Source organism: Bubalus kerabau, chromosome 4 (assembly GCF_029407905.1).
Source record: "Bubalus kerabau isolate K-KA32 ecotype Philippines breed swamp buffalo chromosome 4, PCC_UOA_SB_1v2, whole genome shotgun sequence".
NCBI lineage: Eukaryota > Metazoa > Chordata > Mammalia > Artiodactyla > Bovidae > Bubalus > Bubalus kerabau.
Genome location: NC_073627.1, coordinates 12,555,613 through 12,574,887, shown reverse-complemented (window position 1 = coordinate 12,574,887; position 19,275 = coordinate 12,555,613). Strand labels below are relative to the sequence as shown.

At 49.1% G+C, this 19,275-nt stretch overlaps 1 protein-coding gene across 1 annotated transcript in view; it reads right to left on the bottom strand.

Annotated features, from left to right (window-relative positions):
* RPTOR (regulatory associated protein of MTOR complex 1) overlaps positions 1–19,275 on the bottom strand; it is a 329,649-nt gene that overhangs the window by 73,029 nt on the left and 237,345 nt on the right. Inside the window, exons 11-14 of the mRNA XM_055575332.1 lie at positions 18,742–18,817; positions 13,587–13,688; positions 6,468–6,551; positions 5,090–5,200 (exon numbers count right to left, since the gene is read on the bottom strand). Coding sequence (XP_055431307.1) covers positions 5,090–5,200; positions 6,468–6,551; positions 13,587–13,688; positions 18,742–18,817 — 373 coding nt within the window. The remainder of the gene's footprint in view (positions 1–5,089; positions 5,201–6,467; positions 6,552–13,586; positions 13,689–18,741; positions 18,818–19,275) is intronic.

The following is a 19,275-nucleotide window of genomic DNA, read 5'->3' as shown; positions in this document are numbered from 1 at the left end:
AGGATGAGATGGCTGGATGGCATCACTGACTTGATGGATGTGTCTCAGTGAACTCCGGGAGTTGGTGATGGACAGGGAGGCCTGGCGTGCTGGGATTCATGGGGTCGCAAAGAGTCGGACACGACTGAGTGACTAATCTGATCTGATCTGATCTGATGACACAGGACAAGGTCCATCATGGTGTACACCCCTGGCACATGGAAGGAACAAGAGGTCTGCAGTCATATGAAGCGCTGTCCGGCTGGTGGATGGCCCCGTTCAAGCGTTTGAGAGAACCTCCTTGGTTCCACTTCTACTTGTTCTGTCGTTTACTGAGAAGAGAATGCTGGGACCTCCAGGTGTAATCATGGATTATTTACTGCCATCCCACACTTCCACCAGTTTTCAGTTTATGTGTTTTGAAATACTGTTATTAGGTGAATAAGCATTTAGACTCTACTGTTCTCGTGATGGGTGGACTCCTTTAGCATTAGCAAACAACTCTGCGTCCCTGGTAATATTCTCTGCTCTGAAACCTACTTTGACATATTAATAGGGGCATTCTCACCTTCTTTGTTTAGTGGTAACACATGTTTTTGCTTTTAATCTATTTGCATCTTATATTGAAAGTACATTTCTTTTAAGATCATGTAATTTTCAAAAATCCAATCTGACAGTCTCTGCCCTATAATTGGGTATTTAGACTATTTACATTGTGATTATTTATATATATATATGGTTATGCTTAAATCTATTGTCTTGTTAACATTTGTGGTATTTATCTCATCCATTCTTTGTTTTCTTTCCCTCCTTTTCTTTTTTCTTTCATGTTACTTGTATATATTTATGATTTCATTTTATCTCCTTTGGTGGCTAACTGGCTATAGTTTAAAAATTTAGTGATAACTTCAAGGCTTATGGACTACATTTTATCACAGTTCACCTTCAGATGATATTTTATCACTTCAAAGAAGTATGAGAACCTAACAACGATATTTCCTCAGTTTCTCTCCTCCCAACCTTTTTGCTATTGTTAACATACATTTTACATATGTTACAGGCTCCATAGTACACTGTTATTATTTTTTGATCAAGGATAAAAAAAAAAACACCACCACCCACACATTTATCTGTGGAGCACTCTTTTCTGGTGCTCTGAACTCCTTGGTGTCCATTCATGTTTCCTCCTGGTATTATTTTCCTTCTACTTGAATGGCTTTCTCTAACATTTCTTGTACTGTGGATCTACTAGTGATGAATTCTTTCAGTTTTACATGTCTTTGAATGTCCTTATTTTGCCTCCAAGCTATCTTCAGTGGGTTAATGTGAACTCTACGTTCAGTTTTTCTTCCAGGACGTTAAAGATGCAGTCCCAGTGTTTTCCTGCTGTCATAGTTTCTGACAAGTGATCCACTATCATCCTTAGCTTCTCTGTTTCCTTTCTTATCGACTGCTTTTTAATTTTAAATTTGTTGTTTTTTAAGCAATTTGATTATCAGGTGCCTTGGTGTAGTTTTCTTCATGTTTCTTGTGGTTGGGGTTTGTTGGGTTTCCTGGATCTGCAGGTTTATAGTTTTCATCAAATTTGAAAATTTCTCAGCCATTATTTCTTCAAATTTCTTTTCTGCCAGCCCCCTGTAGGGGCTCCCAGTACACATATATTCAGTCACCTGCAGTTGTCCCACAACTCAAGGATACGCCTTTAGTTTTATAAAACGTTTTCTCACTGTGCTTCATCTTGGACAGTTTTTATTACCATGCCTTTAAGTTCACTAATTTTTCTTCTGCAATGTTTAATTGGTTGTTATCCCATACTTTTCATGTCACATATCAGAGTTTTCATTTCTAGAAGTTTAAGCTGGGTCCTTTTAATATCTTCCATGTCTCAATGGAGCTTTTTTATGTGGAACAGATTTCTAATGACTTAATGTCCTCGACTGCTAATTTGAACATCTGTGAGAGTTCAGAATAAGTTTTGGTAGGCCAATTTTTCCCCCTCTCATTACGGATCATATTTTCCTGCTTCTTCACATCCGGTAATTTTTGATGGTAGCAGTGAGTGTAGAGTAGCACGTTGTATGGGTGATTTGGGAAGAGACCCTCAGGGGCTTCCCGATGGCTCAGGGGTAAAGAATCTGTCTGCAATGCAGAAGACACAGAGGTTATGGGTTCGACCCCTGGGAAGATCCCCTGGAGGAGGAAATGGCAACCCACTTCAGTATTCCTGCCTGAAAAAATCCCATGGACAGAGGAGCCTGGTGGGCTACAGTTCACAGGGTCGCAATGGACACAACTAAGCACATGCCTCTGGGACCAGATTCCTTGGAGATAATCAGGGCACTGAGACCACAGGAAAGGGCTTTCCTAATGTGCTATTAATAGATTTCCTTGTCCGGAGACACGCTTGCACATTGGTGCCCCCACAGGGTACACTGCCCACTTCAGTCAAATGGCACATGGTCCTTCAGAGCCTGGAATTCCCCTCCTTCCTTCTTCCCAGACTGAGCCTACTTTCTCTAAGGCTGAGGTAATTCCTGCTTCCTGAATCCTTTAGGAGCCCCTCACACAATGGCATGTAGTATGTGCTCAACATATGCTTGTGGGGTGAGCGGAGGTCACAGACTCACCCCTCAGCTGGGAATGCAGCCAGAGTGGGGCCCACACCTTCTCAACTCTTGGGGAAGAGCCCTGAGGGTGGGCAGCTCCTCAGCACAGGGACAGCTGAGAGTGCTGGGGTGCTGGGACACCTCGCCCGTGCCTCTGTACAGATTCATTCACCCCAAGGTGGGCATCTCTGTCACAAACAACTTGTCTTCTGACCCTCACTCATGGTGGCCATGTCAACGGCTCACTCCAAGAGCTCTGAGCTTTGCGGGAGGCACACAACATGTGAGTACTCGGAGGCCAGATGCCAGCTTTTGAAGGGAGAAGCAAATTCCCAGAAACACATGGAACTTTAATCTCTCAGAAACTCGGACCAGGGTGATCATGAAAAGTAAACGACACTCAGTCTCAACTGGAAATGTTAAAAACGTCTCCTAGTGGGATGACTGCCTTTACATAAACAGGTGCAACAAGCTGGTTAAGGCGCTAAGCCACAGGACGGTCCCAGCACCTGCAGGCATTTACAAGAACACTGCAGGCTAGGGCATTTAAAGCTGGGCCTGGAAACAGCTCCTCAACCATTATTAAACGTGTAATTCCTCCAGCATCGAGCAGACATGAACGTAAGCACCGAGACAGCCTTAGAGCACTGCAGCATCTGTGCTTTCGAGGAGCTCTCCCATGTTCGGCTCCAAAGACAACCAGGCCCCTGGAGACAAATGTGACCAAGAGGCAGTTTCAAACCAGATTCCTTGTTCTGAAATAAGATGACCAACTGCAAATTCCATGAGAATTCAGCAGCAAAGTGCAGTTGTGAAGGGTCATCTACTTTCATATAAAGAAAAAAGATTAAAGCAGAAATAGACACTCTGAAGACTAAAAATAAAGATACTCCCTATTTCCAGGTGTTAAAAGCTACTAAAATCCTGATGAGTACGAACTGCAGTTGACTGAACATGTTCTGGAGCACTGGTGGCCCCAAGGAGCAGGTTCAGGTGGCCGACCATCACCCTTATGGGCTCGGGGAGAAGGGGACATCTTTTCTGTTCCTCTCCCCACACTGGGCTTCATGTCATGGTAGTCTCGTCCTTTGATGCATCCAGAACCTTTGCACATGGTCCCTAATGGCAAGAACAGTGCCAGTGAACTTCTCAACACATGATATAGATGACAAAGGTATTGAAGTGGGAGAGAAACAAGGTTCTAAAATAACTTCCCCAGAAAAGCATCTTCTTTATGTGGTAGCTTGGCTCTTCAGTTAAATTTGATGAAGGGCAAAGTAGAAGTGACCAAATGATACAGTTTCCTGAGCCCCAAGGCCAGGCTTTCAGATCGGCAACAAAAGGCTTTAGTATAGCAGAGGCAGGCTGGGTAGAAATGAGGTTTTATCACTACTCCCTTCACCTAAAATTTCTAAAACTGCTTTACACACTGTGTAAATTACACACACACTGTGGTCCTGATCTCTGCAACCATACTGTAGGAAGCGTTATTACCACAACTTTACAGAGACACATGTGATGGCTGGGGGAGGTGAAAATGGCTGGCTTAAGAAATCAGTGGGAACAGGCTGCATCACCAGTGGTCCCGGGGATGCTCCCTGCACCGCACCCCACCCCCGGCACCACTGTCACATGACCAGCCCTCCTGCCACACAGGTTCAGACTCGAGAACCCACCTGGCCCTACTGTCACCTTGGCATCCCTGCCCTGGCTCTTCCTGACCACTGGTTCTCACCTACATGGCCACCCCCACTCCCTCTGGATGTGAATTCATGTAGCAGCCGAGCCAGTGGCCCCCTCCCACCTGGGTTAACATTATAATCTCCGTGACACTGAGGCACACAAATGCAGCCCTGCCCATAAGATTTCCCCACTTTTTGAAAAGTCACCCTTGTGATAGGCAGGTGTGTGTATTCACAGCAGAGGATTTGGTCCCCAGTGGACAGTGTTGAGGGCAGGGACAGCTGAGTTTTGCAATATCTTTGGCCTTCAGCACGATTCTGAGTACAAGGCCCTGCCAAGGACTTCAGCAGCAGACATGTCACTGCAGGCCCGCAGGCATGAGGACAGGGGTGGGAAGGTGCTTGCTGGGAGTAGAGCTGGAGACGTGGGCTGGGCGGTCACGGCTGAGAAGTGACTAGCGCTATGGCCCGAGCCTTACAGGTGACAGCTGGGGCCTCCACAGGACTGTTGCTAGGGTCAGGGCAGGGGAAGGAAAAGCATCAGTTGGTTGGGGAGACCAGTCAACAAGGAATCGGGCAGGGTCACTGGCTGGAGGGGTGGTTATGGGTTGGGAAGGGGCAGTGCACAGAGACAACAGGTGAGCTGAGGGCCAGTGTGACAGACCACGACTGGGCCAAGGGGAAGCAATGCCTTTCCTGGGAGGGAGAGAGGCCATGGAAGGCATGAGGCCAGGAGGAGGGAGCGTGGATAGCAGTGCCAGGCCCCCCGACCTGCTCTCAGCAGCTCTCCTGTGGCAGTGGGGGCACACAGATATCACTCACACTGTCCACAGCGAGGATCTTGGCCCAGATGAAGACAAGGAGAGGCCGCAGCTCCCTGGCTGAGCTCTGGAGCAGCTTTAGCACGTAGGGGAAGATGCCCACAGACAGCGCCTGTGAAAGAGAGCATGTGAGCCCCATGCTGGAGGGAGCAAAGCACGTGGCGCCCTCAGCATGGACAGAGAACTGCGAGGGGCAGGGCTGTCCTCCCTGACCTCCGGTTCTTCTCCTGGAAGTGACCCAGGCCTGCCTGCTTGGGCTGCACCAGTACATGCAGACCACAAGGTAAGAGACACGCCAGGCCTCCACCCCAGTCTACCCATGTTGAGTCACACATGGCCTCCCTGCTGGCTCCTGGGGGTGGAAGTGGGCCAGTGAGGAGAGCTCGTGCAGTCTTCCTAACTTTTAAGTTTTCCCTCTTTTCCTTCTCGCTGAACTATCAATTATCACTCTTGGTTGACAGTATATAATGAAACAACTTACGTACATCACTGGAAGTAAAACAACATGCCGAGCTCTCATGTGCCCTTCACCCGGCTTCAATGCTGTCAAACCACAGGGTGCAGCATCCTGGCTGGCCCCACCCACTGTCCTCTCCTGAATGTTCTGAAGCCCCCCCTTAGGTATCACACAGTGTGATTTGTAAACACTTAAGTGTTTCTCTCTAAAAAATAAAGTCTCCTTTATGAAAATATGACCACATACCATTACCACACCTAGAAAATGAAGTTACAATTATTTTTTAATAATATAAAACATTCAATTCATGTAAACTTTCTGTTTCTTGAATTTTAATTTTTCAAATTCAAACTTTCAAACTTTCATTTGCAAACAGAGCCCCATAAGGTCCACACTCTGCAGCTGGCGGTGGGTCTCCTGAATCCCCTCTTATCTCTAGGTCCCTCTTGATCTCTTTCCCTGGTGATATGTGTGGTGGAAAAATGGGTCACTTTTGACTCTATTTTTTTCAGTGTTTTGTTTCTACTTCTCCGTAGAATGAATGATTGTAAAGTGCTTCAGAGTTGTGCCTAAAACCAGAGGGAAAGGACAGTGAGTGAGGCTTCACAGGCTGCTTCCAGGAGAACAGGCACCACCTGTGGCCCCCAGCTCAGAGACTGCCAGCTTCCTGGTGTGACAGGGGCGAGCCCCTCCCTAGAGAATGTTCTTAAACGACACCTTCTGTCCCACAAAGGTGACGCCTAACAGTGGATGGGAAAGGGCCCCCCACAACATGACAATGAAGGTGCAAAGAGAGGTCCATGGGGGCCTTGTGGGTTTAATGGCCACCCCCACAGTCACGCTTGGCTGCATGGCCAAGGACCCTTGATTTCTCAGTTGGTGCCCCTTCGACTCCTCCCCTGCTGATGCAGGAAGCACGCACCAGGCTCACTGCCCAGGGGCCCAGGTCCAGAAATCTTCCCAGCAAGTCCAGGGCTCTCAGCCGGTGCACTTGGCTCAGCAGCACCTGGAAGGGAGAAGAGGCAGCGTCACTGCAAGGTGCCCCAAATGACCCTGGGTGAGCATCCCCAGGAGCTGTTTACCCGGGTCGGCGGGAGCCCCTTTCTCCATGGCTCACACCTTACACAGGCTGGGAACACTCCATTTCTTGGCTGCGCATTTCTTGGCCGCGGTCAAGTCCATTCATCCTACCCTTCCAGTCAGCCTCCTGCCAGCCTGTTGCCCACAGCGAGCACAGTGGGCGGGCCCCTCTGCTGCTCTTCTGAAGAAAAGCTGAAGCCCTTAGCTTGGTCTGCAGGTCCAGCCGGCTCTGGAGCGTAATGCGCGTAAATGATGTGCGCACTGTAGGAACTATTAGAACAGACACTTTCTAATGGTGTTTAAGAAAATATTCACTGATAACACTGGTCCGTTCACTCCTAGATGCTGTTCTCTAGGTATAATGTCCTGTTTGTTCTAAATTCAATGATACTATTGTATTTCTCATCTCCTTGATGAGTAAATGATACACTGTCAGTCTTACTCCACAACCCTAGATATGTTTGATCATATCACTGTCAATGGCAGTATAGAAGTGCATTTCTGTAAATGTGCATAATTCATTTAAACAATCTCCCTGTTGCTAGATTTTTAAATTATTAATACATTTTTGTTACTGTAAAAATGCTATGATAAAAATACTAACAGGTACATCTCTGCACATTTATATGGTTTCCTCCCCCCCTTCCTCCTAGGATAAACCTGAGAAGTAAAATTAGAGGGTCAGAGCACCCACATTTACATCACCAGACTACCCTCCAGCTGAACAAACTTGCCCACCTGCCCACCTGCCAAGCCTCAGCTGGTTACCAGGCAGCAGGACATATTTGCTCTGGTACTCACAGGTTGCGCAGGCTTGGGCACGTAACTTCTCTGAACTTTAATTTCCTAATTCATAACACAAGACTCAACCATGAGGGATTTATTAAATATCAAATTAAAAGCTCCCAGGAAAATATTAGCCCATGTTACACTATTTGCCAACATGACAGTTAATAATAAAATGCTCTTTTAATTTGAATTTCCTTGATTATAAGTGAGGATGAATATTTTTTCATAGATTAATTGGCTATTTCTCTAGTAAACCAGCCAGGCATGTCCTTATTTTCCTACTTAAATGTTTTACTTTTTTCTTTTTCATATGAAAGGATTCTTTTTAAATGAAAGAGAGCAACCTCGGCCACGTTTTTCTTTTTTCCTGTGGTATATCAAAGTTTTGAGCTTTAATGGAGTCATTTATATTGACTTCTCTCATGGTGTTAACATGTGGATTATGTGTACAGAGTCCTGTGATGTAGAGCCCTTCTGCCCACCGCTGTTCCCAGCCATCAGGTATGGGGCACCTACTGTGTTCCCAGCCATCCAAAGTGGGTATGGGGCACCTACTGTGTGCAGACACGGTGCTGGGGGTGACTGGGAACAGCAGGAGCCTTCCTGTCACAGGAGGGGCCCAGAGACAGACATTCCACATCCACACCGCAATAACCACTGTGATGGTGAACAGATGACCGGGGGCGGCCGCTCCCTACTCGGGGTCTGAAGGCTTTCCCTCCCAGGGGGCGAAGCGTGGGGTTCCTGGGCTTCAGGCAGAGGGGCTGGCGAAGCAGAGTGTCTGAGGGGAAGCAGGGTGTCTGAGGGAGGCAGGCAGGCAGGCTGACAGGGAGGCTTCAGAGCCGGCTGGACCTGCAGACCAAGCTAAGGGCTTCAGCTTTTCTTCAGAAGAGCAGCAGAGGGGCCCGCCCACTGTGCTCGCTGTGGACAACAGGCTGGCAGGAGGCTGACTGGAAGGGTAGGATGGGTGGACTTGACCGCAGCCAAGACTGATGGGGAGAAATAGATTCCAAGACAGCCGGCAGGCATGACCCAGAGCCTGCTGGTGGAGGGCGAAGGTGGGTGAGAGAAAGGAGCTGCTGGAAGATAAGGTTTGGAATGAGGCAAGAGAAAAGACAGGGCAGGATAGGCCGGCCAGCCTGGGGCGGTCTGCCAAGGGGGAAGCTAGGTGAAGGAACTGGTGAGGGACAGGACAGGAGGCAGGAGAGGGGACAGGAGGTTTGAACTATGTACCTACTGAGGGGGGCGGGCAGGATCAGCAGCAGGACTCAGGAAGTGGACCCTCTGGCTGCAGGGATGTGGCCAGTGGTGGAGGGACTGAACAGGGGTGAGGAAATGGTGCCACCAGAGCAGTGGTTTGAGGGGCGCCCCTCTGAGGGGCAAACACGGGCAGGTGGGAGGAGGCTGAGGGTGTAGGAGAGTCAGCAGGTGGGGGACAGAGGAGGTAGCGAGAGAGGCTGGAGGGAGTGGAAAGAGAGGAGGGCGTCCCGGCAGCACAAGGCTCCCGAGGAGTGGTTTTTGATAGGGATGCTGGGAGCTTCCCTACATGGGAGTGTGGCCTATGGCTGCAGGGAAGCTGAGAGCAGGCGTGTCCACCTGGCAGCAGCCCAGGGGTCAGGGAGGTGGAGGTGGCTGGGTTCAGCCACTGAAATGTCATCTCCCATTGGTTTGGAGCCTGTTTCCATATTGCTCTTTTGAGATGGATGCTCAAGTGGTTCATTTACTGTTTGGAGAAGTTAAGATTCTCTGATAAAGAAGCTGTTGGGAGAGGTTATGTGGGGGCTGCTCACAGGGGCCTATCTGAACAGGACCTGATCCCTCTGCATGTTTAACTCGTGGGTTATCATGTGCCACCATGGCAGAAAGGCAGCCGTGGAGGGCAAGGTTAGACGGTGGTAAGGTGCGGGATTTGGAGTCAAGCTGACCTGACTCTTTTACTTCCTGACAGTGTGGCTTAAACCACTACCTTTGGACACTTTTGTTTCATCATCGAGAAGAATGGAGATGATAACATGTAATTTCTAGAATTAAATGAGATGCAGCCTGTCTGGTGTGATGATTGTTACCGTTTCTGTGATGTTACAGCGTGATGACTGTTACGTTCAGCACAGGATGGCTCCACCTCTCAGAAGAGATTTGATTGACTATTTATTTGTTTATTACTGTGCTGGGTGGCTTATGGGACCTTAGTTCCCCGACCAGAGACTGAACATGGGCTCTGGCAGTGAAAGCGCCAAGTGCCAACCCTTAGAGCGCCAGGGCATTCCCTCTTTTGTTTTTTAAAGAAAATGGAACCACCAGAGGTTCAAGTTTCTAGGGCAAGCAGAACCTTTCATTTATTAGGTTTGTGAAATAAGGTGTAATTCATCAAAAATCAAAGACATGAGACACATCTAGCACTTGTAAAGATTCTGTTTTCTGATTCTCTTTGTTATTTAAAACGCTGTCAACTTGAATAAAGCTCTGGGTTTTCAAGTAAATAGCACAGCAATTTGCAGTGGAAGAAATGGCAATGTGGGCCAAGAAACCTAACGCATGGGTAGTCTGTACTGCTTATTTCTCATGTGCACTAACCAGCAGTAAAAACTCTGCATCACAACGCCTTATTCACAGACGGCAAAAGCAAAATGGAAAGCGTCACCGTCACTTCTGCAACTCCATCTCTTCCGACTCTGCTGTCCACAGCGATGCAGCGCACGTTAGAGCGCCAACAGACAGCTCGCTTGTCTCAGAGACTCAAAGACCATCAGCAATGCAGGATTTTGTGCTGTGGGTATTGATGTTTTGTTGGAAAATAAATGGCACCAATAACGAGCCCTGGAGAACATGTCGGGTACTGGCTTTTCTAAACATTACCCCTTCCTTCCGCTGATTTACATTTTAAAACAAAATTGAGGGCCAATATAAATTAAAATTACTTTTAAAAAAAAGAACTAGCTTTTGCTTATATTTGCACTTAAAAAAAAAAAATTCCTGTTTCAATGTGCTTCAGGTCCTGGGGAAATTAGAGATAAATGTCAGTGAACTAAATGAGTTACTGGGATTTCTTTCTGTCTGTGGCAATCCAAACTAAAGATCAGTGGTGGTGACATCAACACTGAAACTGAAACAGCTGCTAGGGCAACTACTTTTCATGCACCTTGTACACAAAAGGCACACTCAGGCTTCTGGGCTGGGACCACTGGCTCAAGCCGGTTATGAAAATCCAGATTTTCAAGCTCTAGTTCTGGCCTGGTGCACCTGGGAATCTGATGATCAGAGATCCTGGAGCCACCAATGTAGGTAATATGTGTAGTAATAACAGTCCACTTACTATCCTGCTGCCATCCAATAATAATGCTGTACTTTCAGACCAAAAATTCTCTTTGTAGATGATGCCATGAAAGCCAAGAGGGTTTCCTAATGAAATGCCCATACTGACTTTGTGGAAAGGTCCTAACATGGAATCTTGTAAAATTCCTCTTTCCTCTCTTTTCCATGACACTGATTCTTCCTACTCTTGTTTGTACACGGGCCACCAGGGAGGGCAGACAGTAATGTTGAGTCCAGGCAGGGCTGTCAGACCATGAGACCACAGGGCCAGGCCTTGCGGTGCTGCAGGGCTCGAGAATCTTCCTTTCCATCCTTTTTGATTTATATTTTTAAAAGGTGAAAAAGGATGTCAGGGCTGGTCAGGAAAAGTGTAGATTCATGCTTACATCTACACAAGGGCTTGCAGATCCACTGCCCTAGGGGACAGTTATTTTACTCCGATGGTCCTCAGTGAATGCCTCTGAATTTCCGGGTGGACAAAATGCTTGCTGGTAGTGGAAAAAGTAGCAGGGACTGGAAAAGCTGTGATGTCTCTGTATTAAAATTCTCTCTCAAAATGTTGAAATAAGTACATACATGTACAGGATGTGCTGACAGTGTTTCAAATCATTAGGGAAATACCAAAATTACCTAATAAATTATGTTGAGATGACTAGATAATTATCTGGAGGAAAGGTGGATTAAAAACAAATAAAACAAAATAAAATTTTCTTTCTTTTCAGCAACATTTCTGAATTGCCAAGGTTCTGGGGATAAGTGATAGATGATGGGGCCCGGGTTCTGGCAAAATAACTGAATTAAAGAGAACGAAGCGGATACCACAGGCCGCCCCAAATGAAGCGAGGGCTCCTTTGCACTGTGTTGGGTTTTCTTGTTAAGTCAAGGTTCCTGCACTGATCCAGGCGGGGCATAGCCCAGACAGAACCCCCAGAATGATGAGGAAACTATGATTTAAGTTTGATGGAAAGATTGCACATAGGATGCCCCTTTTCTTTCAGTTATTCCCTCATTTTGGCATTAGCAAGTTGGGTCTTCTCTTTTCCTGGGGGGATGTGGGTTGTAAATGGGACATTAAAGAAAAAGTCAACGGGGGGGCCGCTTACAACAAGGTTGTTTGCTGGCTGGTTGCAGAGTGCTGGGCATTGTGCCCCTGCTTGGAAAGGTTTTATCCATCCCATTACTGAAGTAATGGGAAGGTCAGTGGAGGCTGGCCACAGTCTCCGCTTATGAAAATTTGGGGGACCCTAGTTGCTGGGGAGCTCAGCACACCCAATCAGCCACTGCCACCCCAAAGCCCTGCCCGTTGGCCTTCTACTTGATGAGAACTCGTGGGCTCTGCCAAATGGACAGTGTTCTTTGTTGTGTTGTTATTGTTGCTTTTTTTGGTTTCGTTTTGAAAATCTGTTGATAGCTCACCCTGCGAACTCAGGATAGTCTTAAACTAATCTAGAAGCACACATGAGGAATACCAATAATTTCTGCATTCTTTTCATAATGTCAGAAAAGCAGCAGCCATAATACATTAAAAGCACCAAAATATCTCCAGGGAAGGATCCTGGCCAACAGCCTGCCCCAGCCGATTATCACGCCACGAGGACTGGCTGTGTGCTGGCGTTCCACAACTGTACACCCTGCTCTCACTGCTTGCTGTCTGGGTCCTGCACACAGTCCTGAGTCCGCTGAGATGTCAGTTCTGTTGCAGGCAGACCACTTTCGCAGGCCACCATGCAGTAGGCACAGAGTGGGAGAGCAGACCATGTGGGGAGGGGGGCCGCCACACTCCACGTGGGCCAAAGGTCAGCTCAGAACACACGCCTGGGCCAGTGAAGACAGATAGGGCTTCTGTGTGATGTGCTCAGCGGCCTGGTGAGAAAGTGGAGCCCTCCTGGCGGGGAGGAGGGGCAAGGCCTTGTCCTCAGGCAGGTGGATGATTAGGCAAAGCAACCTAAGCAGCTTTCTGGGGGAGGAGGTGATGGTCCTCCCAGCCAGCTCTCAGAATTTAAGACCCTGCTTCCTAACTGCGTGCAGATGTAAATGCCCACCCCTCTCTGCTGCGGCCTGGCCCCTCCCACAACTGCCCACAGTTCTTACCCAAGGTTCAACTGCCCCATCCCCACTGTACACAACTTTTTCCAGGGCCTAAAGTGAATTATCAGGCCTTGGTGTCTATACTGACAGTGGTTTTAAATCTCATTTGACACTATCTAAGAGTAAAACAGCCCTCCTTACATCACAGTCTGGTCCCTACACCTGCCCCATAAATACACAGTAACTGAAACAAAAGTTCTGTGAAAACTCCTACGTGTGATGAACTTTGGTATTTTGCCATCTCAGTAACCCAAAACTTAGCTGGGTGAGACCCACAGAACTGACCTCCCAAACCATTCGTGGGGCACCAACTGCCGCAAGAATACACACAAGGTACGTGGTGACTGAACTTGACAGCCCATAGCACCCCCAGGCACAGCCCCCCTGAAATGATCAACGCACAGGTGCTGACTGCCTGTGTGTGTAATCGGCTCAGTCTCTCCCCTTTTCTCTGCGGCTGATTTGCATCTCACATCCTTCCAAAGAGAAGGGGTGCTGACACCACGAACAGTGCTGGAGCAGAGCGCACTGACAGCAGCTCTGGGGGCAGACGAGAGAGCGGCTGACGACCCAGATCAGTGTTTAATTGAGGGAGGGGGCAGTGATTTCGCCAGGGGAGCCATGGAGGAGCAAGGACTCATCAGCGACAAAGCATGGGGGCTGTCATGCACACTCATACACTCAGCCCCAATAAACCAGTCCCCTCACTGGGAGGCTGCGGGGTTCTCTGGCTCCCTCCCTGGGCCAATCTGGTCCACCTGCAGATACTCACCTGTAAGACAATAGGAAGCTGCTCAGGTGGGTTCCTGTTCTCCACGCCCATGGTGAGCCACACCTGGAAGGCGGTCAGCTGCTCAGCAAAGAAGGGGCTGTGCTGTGGGACAAGCAAGATGGGTTAGTCAGGGACTCCCTTCTTCACCCGGCTCTGCCTAAACATACCCCCACCATCAACTCAGTCATGTGTCTTTGTGAGGCCCCAACTCCGCTCGGCTACCACTTAGGCGAAAGTCCACAGAGCCAGGCCATGGCAGAGGAAGCAGTGAGATGTAGTCAGGCTGGGATGTTTCATACAGCAGAGTCAGAGGACTCATGGACAGACTGGGTGTGGATAAGAGAAGGGTTGTGGTAAGGTTAACGCTGGGGCTCAGGCTTAAACAGTCTCCCCTGGTGGCTCAGTTGGTAAAGAATTCCCCTGCAGTGCAGGAGATCTGAGTTCCCCTGGGTGGGCAAGCTCCCCTGGAGAAGGAAATGGCAACCCACTCCAGCATTCTTGCCTGGGAAATCCCATGGGCAGAGGAGCCTGGTAGGGTACAGTCCACGGAGTGGCAAGAGTTAGAGACAACTTAGCGACTAAACCACCACCACCTCAAGTCTAAACACCAGGAACTGGGGTCCCATGACCTGAGGTGACTTGGTGACTAAACCACCACCACTGCAGGTCTAAACAGGAAATGGGGTCCTGTGACCTGAAGTGGGAAGACCGAAAGAAGCATGTTTCGGAGAAGCACATGGAGAACTCAACCTAGATGCATTGTGTTTAAGGCGCCTCCTGGACACCCAAGTGAGACATCAGGGGGGTGGGGTGGGAGGGGGAGAATGGCCTTCATGAGCCTGCAGTTCAGGAGACGGGTCTGGGTTGGAGAGACAGATCTCGTTTATAACGTGAGAAAAGAGTGGGGACCCCGGGCTGAGCCCTGGAGCACCCCAAGAGCAAGAGGCCAAGGAGGTGGAGACACTAGGGCAAGGCCAGTAGAGGGAGCAGGAGCAGGCAGCAGCCAGGATGCCAGGGAAGAGTGATTTAGCTGAAGGCTGTGGTTGGCACCATCATGTCATGATGTGGAGGGTCAGGCAGGACCAAGGTCCAGGGCTGACCATGACATGAGGGCCCTGGAGACTGACTACTAAGAATGTTCTGGGGGGCCGTGGTAGTGGGCAGAAGCACAACTGGACTAGGTTCAAACAGAAGGGAAGATGATTTAGAGACTCAAGAATAGTTTTTTGCAGGAATCTGGCTGCAAAGGGGAAGGGATCAGATAGGATCATGTGACCAGGCATTTCTTTCTAAAGGTGGGAGAAAAGGGCATATTTGTAAGAGGGGGAATTGCTGATGGAGGAGAAGGTGATGGGCGAGAGCCCTGGCAGGTAGGCACCAGGGAGCAGGAGCCCTCCGGGAGCTGGGAACGGGACACAGATAGGAGGGGATGCAGGGATGAAGTGGGCATGGAGGGACTCAGAGGCTCCCTCTATTGCTCCTGTTTCTCAGCGAGGTAGGAAAGGGAGCAGGTGCCGTGGACGGAGGGCAGAGAGGGGACAGGAAGGAATGAAGGAGACACATCTGGGCAGCTACTAGGCAGCGTCTAAGGATCCTGGAGGGCAGTGACGAAAGCAGGTTACAGTGGGCTTCCCCAGCCTGGCAACTGGGGTGCGGAGGGTGGCTTGTCCTCTCGAAAGCCCTGCGGAGGGGATGACTTTGGTGGTGATGACAGGGACCAGGGAAGCCTCAGATTAGCGGCTCAGGTAGGAGGGGGCCTAGGCCCTCGGAAGGTCTCTGAGAACCAAGAGGCCAAGCGGTAGGACTGCTGGGTTTTCTGTATTACACGGTCATCCCCACTTAATATGCAGCTCTGTTGTCTGTGAGCCCCAAACAGAATTTCAAATCTCTGCCTCCCACCCACTCTGCCCACACTGTTCCCCAGCGGGAGAGGAAGGGTGGATGGGAAGGCAGGGATGCGGGCTCTGACCCCAGGTTCTGGCACATGTGGACATGTGCTCGTAGAGGACTCCAAGTGGTGAGGTGGGCTCAGTGAGGCTGGGAGCCAGACTGGGGCGTTCCTGCCATGCCCTCTGCAGAGGGGCCTGGGGCTCAGAGCCGTGGTGCCCCTTGTAAAGAAGTCAATGTCGTGTGAGAATTGGGCAGAGAAATTTCACACTCAGGAATTCATGTTCTTGCAAAGTCAGGATACATGAAGTTACTCAAATTTGGAGGGCAACCGGGGGATTGGAATGGAGCTCCCAAAGTGATATTCCTGTTAAGTGTGAGGTATTCACAGATTGGTTTAAAAATAATAGTCCTGTTAGGTGCCCCCTCCCCAGCTGTACTGAGTGAGGGGGACCTTCAGTCTGGGAAGGGGAGTTGGGAAACTCAGGTAATTCCACCTCTCCCCCTTTCCTGCACTTTGGTTTTACCTTGTGGATACAAACATGTGGTTCACTGCTGCAGAAGCTGCTCTGTCCCCAAAGACAGACAAACACTCCTGATCTTTTCACCTAAAGCTGACAAAGAGGGAAAAGCCCTTCTCGTCGAAGTGTGCTGTGAGGTTTGTCATGCTTTTTAAAGCTGCGGAGATGGTGACAAACCAGCTCAGTCCCTAGCATAAGCGTGGCTCAGCATTTTAAGTAACACTTCACAGAACAGCTCGAGAGCTGCCCTGTGACTGTCTGAGATGATTCACCGAGAGCTAATGTTTTGGGCCAAATCTTCAAGACTACCTCCCAGTGTGTCAGAGCTACTGTGTGGATTCTTGAGGGGAAGACGCAGAGCCCGGGATGAGTGTTCTGGAGCAGAACTCACAGCTTGTGGGTAGAGGCTCTGAGTCACGTGACCACGTGGCCTGGGCCTCAGGGGGATGACTCCGACACAGGTGGTCAGCCCATGTGTTAGATGGGTTGGAACGGGTCTGAAAACAGGTACCAGACGTGATGGACTGAGAACAGAAAGGCCATCTCTGGGCACAAGGAGCCACACCTGACCCCGAGGGCTAGTCCACCCTGTCTTGTGCTGTCACCTTGGGGACGGAAGATAATTACTTCATATCAACACACTCTTGCTCTTCTCACCTGCTGACCCTGGTCCAAACACACTGATGTTGGCTGTCTCATAATAAGTAAGATTTCTTACATGGGTACAAGTCCTAACCATAAAAGAAAAACATTGGTAAGCTGGGTATGGTAAAACAAGAACCTTCTGTTCACCAAGTAAAAACATCAAACAAGTGAAAATGAAATCTACAGAATGAAAAAAGGTATACACAATGTGTGTCGGGCCTCCCTGGTGGCTCAGCTGATAAAGAATCTGCCTGCAGTGCAGGAGACAAGAGAGACGTGGATTCAACCCATGGGTCAGGAATGTCCAGTGGAGAAGGACATGGCAACCCACCCCAGTGTTCTTGCCTGGAGAATTCCATGGACAGAGGAGCCTGGCAGGCTACAATCCATGGAGTTGCAAGAGTCGGACCAGACTTAGCAACTAAACCACCACCAGCATTCACAATGTGTGACAAAGGATTTGTATTCAGCGTATAAACAGAACCACTACAAACTGATAAGAAACATAATGCAAAAGAAAAATGATCAAAAGTCTTGAACAGGCAACTTATAAAAGAGGATATTCAAATAGCCAACAAAAATATGAAACAGGGCTCAATACTATTAACCATGAGGGAAATGCAAGATAAAATCTCAATGAAACACCATTACATATGGAACCAGAAAAGCCAGAAGGAAAAAAAAAAAAGGTGGAAAACATCACGCATTGACAAGGATATGAAACAACTCAAACTCTCATATATCGTGGGAAGGACTGAAAATTGACTCACAACCACTTTGGAAAACTATCCAGCAGTTTTCCTACTGAAACTAAAAATATGCACAACTGGAAACCAGAAATCTCATTCCTCAAGTGCATACCTGACACTAATGTACCCAAGCACAAGGGATTAACAGCGCCTGGCCTCACCTGCCCACCCACCTAGGCCAAACTTAAGGGGACACCAAAAACACAGTGATTGAGGCTAAAAAAAAAAGGAATTTAAAGCAGTATTTAAGAAAATAAAAACAAAGGTAAAAGTCCATTATGAAAAAAATATCAAAATTTCATATAAAGACAGGCCCAACATGACTGATTTCTTTTTCTGCCTCAGGCACCAGTATCTTGGTTGGGCAGTAGTCAGGACAATTTGTGAGGTCCACAGGATGGACCGTGAGCTTTGAGGTTTCAGGGCTATAACAGGAATGAGCTACGAGTGCACAGATTGAATAGTGTTGAGTGAAAGCAGCCAGACACAAGGATTCTATTTACCAAAATACAAACCGGACAGGGCAGCACGTGCCCCGGGGAAAGCAGTGGCCAGAGTGGGGCCTCAGGGGGCTGCTGATGTTATGACTTGGGTGCTGGTTATGTGACTGCACTCAACTTGTAAATTCATCAAGCTGCACAGTACGATGCCTGCAGTCTTCTCTGTGTATGTTATGCTTTTAAAAGAATGGAAACTAAATAAAACAGCCAGCATGTGGCTCTGTCAGGAATCCCTCCCCATCACAGTTTGGTGACTTTGCTCCCAGAGGCAGAATCCTGAATCCAGGAGATGGGAAATGAGGCTGAAGACCCTTGAAAGGAGGCTTGGCACTGGAAGGAGGGGTGAGGACATGGAACAGTGGGACTTTATTACCCGAGAGTGTGCAGCTCCCACCCCCTGACGGTAAAAGGAAAATCAGGCACAGAGCACAAAAAAGCACGAGTCGAACGAGGTTCCCAAACACGTGTGCATGTGTTAACAGGCCCTGTCCCTGTGTAGGTGGAGCTCGTGAGGGGCAGGAGTCCAGGACTGTTCCCTATGGGGACTTGTCACTGCCTCAGGGATTAGGGTCCCCTGGCAACATCAAATACATGGGTGGGAGACACGTGAAGGTCCTGCCAGCTCCCACTTCTGGGTTCAAGATGCAAGGCCAGTTTTGGCTTCCTCCAAGTGCATTAAAGGAAAGGTGGGTGGAGGTGCGGGAGCTGCTGGAGTGGGCACTGCAAACGCTGGTGGAGAACCCAGCGGGGGGCAGACGGGATGTTGCTGCAGAATTCTTCCAACTTTGCTGGAAGAGAAACAGCTGCAGGGACCAAGCAGGATGCCCTGGGTAGGGGGGGAAATGGGACTCACCCGAAACGCTGTGCCTTCTTCGATGATGGTCGGCAGCTGGGAGAGACAGATGTCCACGGCCAGGTCCCAGGCTTGCCTGGAGAGAGAGCAGACAGGGACCCACGAAGCATTACCAATGGGCTCACCCACAGGGGCCCTGACAGCAGAGGAGCCCGTGAGCGGCTGAGTCAGGGTGGAGCTGCCAGTGGGGGGCACAAGAGGCGAGGAACTCTCGGCTGGCAGCACTAAAGCCATTTTGTTGATGACAGCTTTTCTCTTCAAATTAAAAGGAGAAAGAGCTCAGGAAAAATAAAGGGACTTGTCCACGTTCTAACTACACAGCTTCTGCCCCAACTTGAGCCCACCTAGTGTGGCAGTTGGGGCTCTGGGTGGCCAGACTGGGGCAGCATCACACACAAACTGGCCACGAAAGGCTGTGGTCAGGCTGAGGCGCTTCACCAGAGACAGGGCAGGTGGGGCTGGGAGAAAGGGTCTCCCTTGGCCCACCCACAGCTAGAACTGCCCCCTGTCCTTGTGGCCGCTGCACCCCTCTGT